General features: G+C 49.9%; 1 protein-coding gene across 1 annotated transcript; it reads right to left on the reverse strand.

The window, feature by feature from the left end:
- Positions 1–621: 621 nt before the first annotated feature.
- On the reverse strand, positions 622–3,161 carry LOC101755594 (transmembrane 9 superfamily member 11). The gene has a single exon (XM_004954178.3). The coding sequence runs from the start codon at positions 2,962–2,964 to the stop codon at positions 979–981; it is 1,986 nt and encodes a 661-aa protein (XP_004954235.1). The 5' UTR covers positions 2,965–3,161; the 3' UTR covers positions 622–978.
- Positions 3,162–4,186: the final 1,025 nt, after the last annotated feature.

Below are 4,186 nucleotides of genomic sequence, written 5' to 3' on the forward strand. Positions count from 1 at the left end.
ACTCCAATGCAAAGCACAGAGCACGACAGCCCACAGGTCCGTGAAAACATCAGGTCAAAAGTTGACCCAGTGCCAACGCGTGTAACACTAGCAATCTCTACAATAGAACGAGCAATCTACTGCACCAAAATTCAGGCAGGTTTCACAATTTCATAAGAATTCAGGATCAATTTGGTATCGACAAGGATCCTTGTTCCAATCTTTACAAACAAGTTGCTGTGGCAGGAGACCACACCTCTGAATTTTGGATCACTAGAAATATGCTACAATGTTTGAGCAACATACAGCCGAAGACACTGTAATTGTAAAGGCTCTGAAATTGAAGAACAGTGCGGTTCTCCTTCAACTTGGTTCAAAGCTGGGCGTTCTAAACAATTTACTAACTGGTTCACTAGGAAATATGACTTAGACACAGAAAAAGGATAAAAGCTGGGGTAGTTTGGTCACAAGTAATGGCCTATTGTGTTGGCTCATTGATGGGTAAACCATACAGCATTAAGGCATATAGAAGTTTCCTAGAAATCAACAACTGTGGAGAAAACCATCTATAGAGTGCATGCTGTCAGATGCTCAAAACCAAGACAATGATACATGACATACACATACATATTCATCATGACAAAAGGCAATATCATATCATCGTAATTTGCAGCAACTAGCAAGGATCTATTAGCATAAGGAGATAAATGGATCTGCCAGTCCAGGGGCAATATCACTAAAAGTAACTTGAAGAATATATGATACTAAGCAACTAAAATAACACAACATGTGAATAAAGCAATTCATTCTATTACATCGTGCATGCTGCTAGCACCTCTTCATAAAATCCATTGATGAACCCTAGTAATCATTACAATAGTTATTCAGGCTCTGTATACCAAAAGATGACATGAACTAAGATTTTTGTGACTACAAACTTTTCAATGTCCATTATGCTCACCTCTCAATTGAGTGATTGACTCCTCAGTAGGAATAAACTCAGTCTGCTTTCACCGATGAGAAAAGATAGTGGACAAAGCAGAATGAAGAAATAAACCCAACCGTTCCAGTTGCCAGCATAATAGCAATCACCATGAAGAGTGAGTACCCAATGTAGAGGGTCGCAGACACTGGTCCACTCAGGCTTTTGAGGTCAAAAACGAGATAGTTGATCGAGTACAAGAAAATGTATATTGCCACCGATCCAGATGAGAAGAAAGATTTCCACCACCACTTCCAATCCTCAACGCACAGGTGCATGTAAGTAAGAACCAGTGAAACCTCGGCGCAGACAATAACCAGGAGCAGCAAGACGATGAAGAGGAATCCGAAAACATAGTACACACGCCCCATCCATATGCTCGACATGATGAAGAAGAGCTCAATGAATAGGGTGCCGAAGGGCAGTGTGCCAGCACCAAGAACCAACAACCAGGATGGGTACCTCTGAGGAGGGATCTCACGGGGGATCTGGTTCGTGCGGACAGGGTACTCGATGTGTGGTGCCTTCGCACCAAGGAATCCACCAACAAGCGTGAGCGGCACAGAGATGCAGAACCAGAGCAGAAGCAGCACAACGAACAATGAGAAGGGGATGGCACCGGTGCTTTGGCTTCCCCACAGCAGGAAGTTGAGTGTGGTCAAGATCAGGAAGGCAATGCCGGGGAAGAAGCAGGCCACCCGCCACGAAACACCCACCCACCCAGAGTGATCCCCGCACTTGATCGTCTTCCATACACGAACACCAGCATATCCAGCCAGGATTCCGAGGACCAGATAGAAGAAAAGCATGCCTGTGATCAGGGTACCACGCGAGGCAGGGGACATGAAACCAAGTGCAGCAAACAGAATGGTCACGACCGCCATCCCAAGGATCTGAACGCCATCCCCAACCATGACACAGAGCAGCATTGGGTTGCTTGGTGCACGGAATACATCACTGACCACAAGCTTCCACCCAGACAGCTCCTCATTCATCTGTGCCTGCGCCTCGCTATCGAGCTCCTCATACTTGGTCAGATCACGCCTCACAGTCCTCAACAGTATGACAAACACAATACCAGCAAGGAAGGCAATCACCATCAGGGAGTTGAGAATGGAGAACCAGTGCACCTTGGCCCCCTCCATCTTGAGGTAGGCATCCCACCTCGACGGCCACTTGATGTCGCTCTCGACGAAGGACACCTCATAAGTGTAGACAATGGGCTCGTTCTCCTTGATGCTCATGGACACGGTGGTCGGGTCGCACTTGATCTTGCTGGGGTAGCGGTCGTACATCTTGGTCGACTTGACGTCCTCCGGGTTGTGCTTGATGCTGCACGGCACGACCTCGAAGCCGACCACCATCCAGCCAGAGGAGGAGCCCCCGTCCTTGCCCCCGGCGGGGATGGCGTCTGTGGCGTCGGCGGCGCCCATGACGCGCGCGACATTGGCGTCCTCGTACTTGTGAACGAGGACGGTGAACTGGAGGTGGTTGAAGACGTAGTAGTCGACGCCGACGCGGATCCCGACGGGGTACCCGGTCCAGCGCAGGAAGTAGTCGTCCTTCTTGGTGTAGCGGATGGCGGGGAGGTTGTCGAGGATGAGGTTGACCTGGTACATCTCGTCGATGCGCTTCTTGAGCAGGGCGAAGGCGTCGGGGGCGAGCGGGGCGGAGCGGCAGAGGAAGACGTCGGACTCGTTGGTGTACATCTTGAAGCGGTAGGGCGAGTTCTCGATGCGGTCGCCCATGAGGAGCTCGCCGAGGTTCTCGGCGCTGTCCTTGACGCCCTCCGGCGGGACGCAGAAGGGGAGGCTGTAGTAGCTGAAGGGCATCTCGGTGTCGATGGAGGTGAGGGAGTTCACCTTGACGCTGAGCGGCTCACCGGGGTTGTACTTGTGCGGGTAGCTCCCCGGGAGGTAGAATCCCCGGGCGCCCGGCAGCGCGCAGAGCAGCGCCGCCGCCGCCGCGACGGCGACGAGGAGGAGCGCGCCGAGGCGTGCCATCGCCTGGCCTTGGATCTGGATCGGGGGCTTCGAGTTTGGGTTCTAGGCGGATCTGGGCGGCGGCGGGGGTTGGGAGTGGCGGTGGTGGCCCTGCTCCGGCGAGGAGCTCGCCGGAGGAAGGGGAGGAGGAGGTGTCGGTGGCGGCGGAGCAGATCTGGGGGCCGGGGTGGGGACGAAATGACCACGGGGGGAAGAAGGGGGGTCGGGGGGCGGTGGTGTGGTTTATACGGCGTGATGCGCGGCGTTGTTTGGGAAGGGACGGGGAGGATTTGGGCGTGTGGAAGCTTCCGCTGGGAATCCCCGCTGCCTAGGGGGTTTGCTCGCTCATGTTGGAGATTTTGCTACTTCCTACGTGAAGAATTTGATCCTTTGGTATGGGGCTTTTTTTTTTTTTTTGGTGAACTTCGTTTAGAGTTTTACAGCATTGCTACAATGATTTTTACCACATGTATAGAGGGCGATCCATGGACTAATTTTTTTATACAGATCACATCGGATGTTTGGATACTAATTAGAAGGACTAAATGTGAACTAATTATAAAACTAATTGTACAAGTCAGGCTAATTCGCGAGACAAATCTGTTAAGCCTAATCAATTCATGATTAGCATATATTTACTATAGCATCACATGGTCAAATCATGAACTAGTTAGGTTTAATAGATTCGTCTTGCGAATTAGCCTTCATTTACACAATTGATTTTGTAATTAGCATATATTTAATACTCCTAATTAGTATCTAAACATTCGACGTGACAGAATTAAACTTTAGTCAAGAACGAAGAGACTCTAAGCCAGCCATACAGGAGTCTGCGAAACTGTTAGGATTTGTGAATGAGGCCTACTGATAAGCCAAATGACCCGGGAAGGTTGGCCCCTTGATGAGGTTTGTTCAGGCTTAATTGGAAACACCAATCCCTCTGGGATCTCCCAATTTTTTACTGGGTAGGTAATCATAGGGATATAATTTTAATTATCATTTTAGTTTTTTAGTGGGGTTTTTTCCATCCTGTGTTTTTGCTCCCTTGCTTCCAAAAGGTGACAGTGCGTAGATGCAGAGACGGCAGATGAGAAAGTAAATGCAACCCTCTCCGTTTTGTTCAGATCTGGGATGCCAGCGTCGTGATGGAGATCTACTCTGGTTTGGTGCGGGCAGGGTCAACACTCACCACAGGCTGCCCATGAGCGTGCTCCTTAATTGGACGACCAAGGTTATTTTACTG

The sequence above is a fragment of the Setaria italica genome, chromosome I (assembly GCF_000263155.2).
Source record: "Setaria italica strain Yugu1 chromosome I, Setaria_italica_v2.0, whole genome shotgun sequence".
NCBI lineage: Eukaryota > Viridiplantae > Streptophyta > Magnoliopsida > Poales > Poaceae > Setaria > Setaria italica.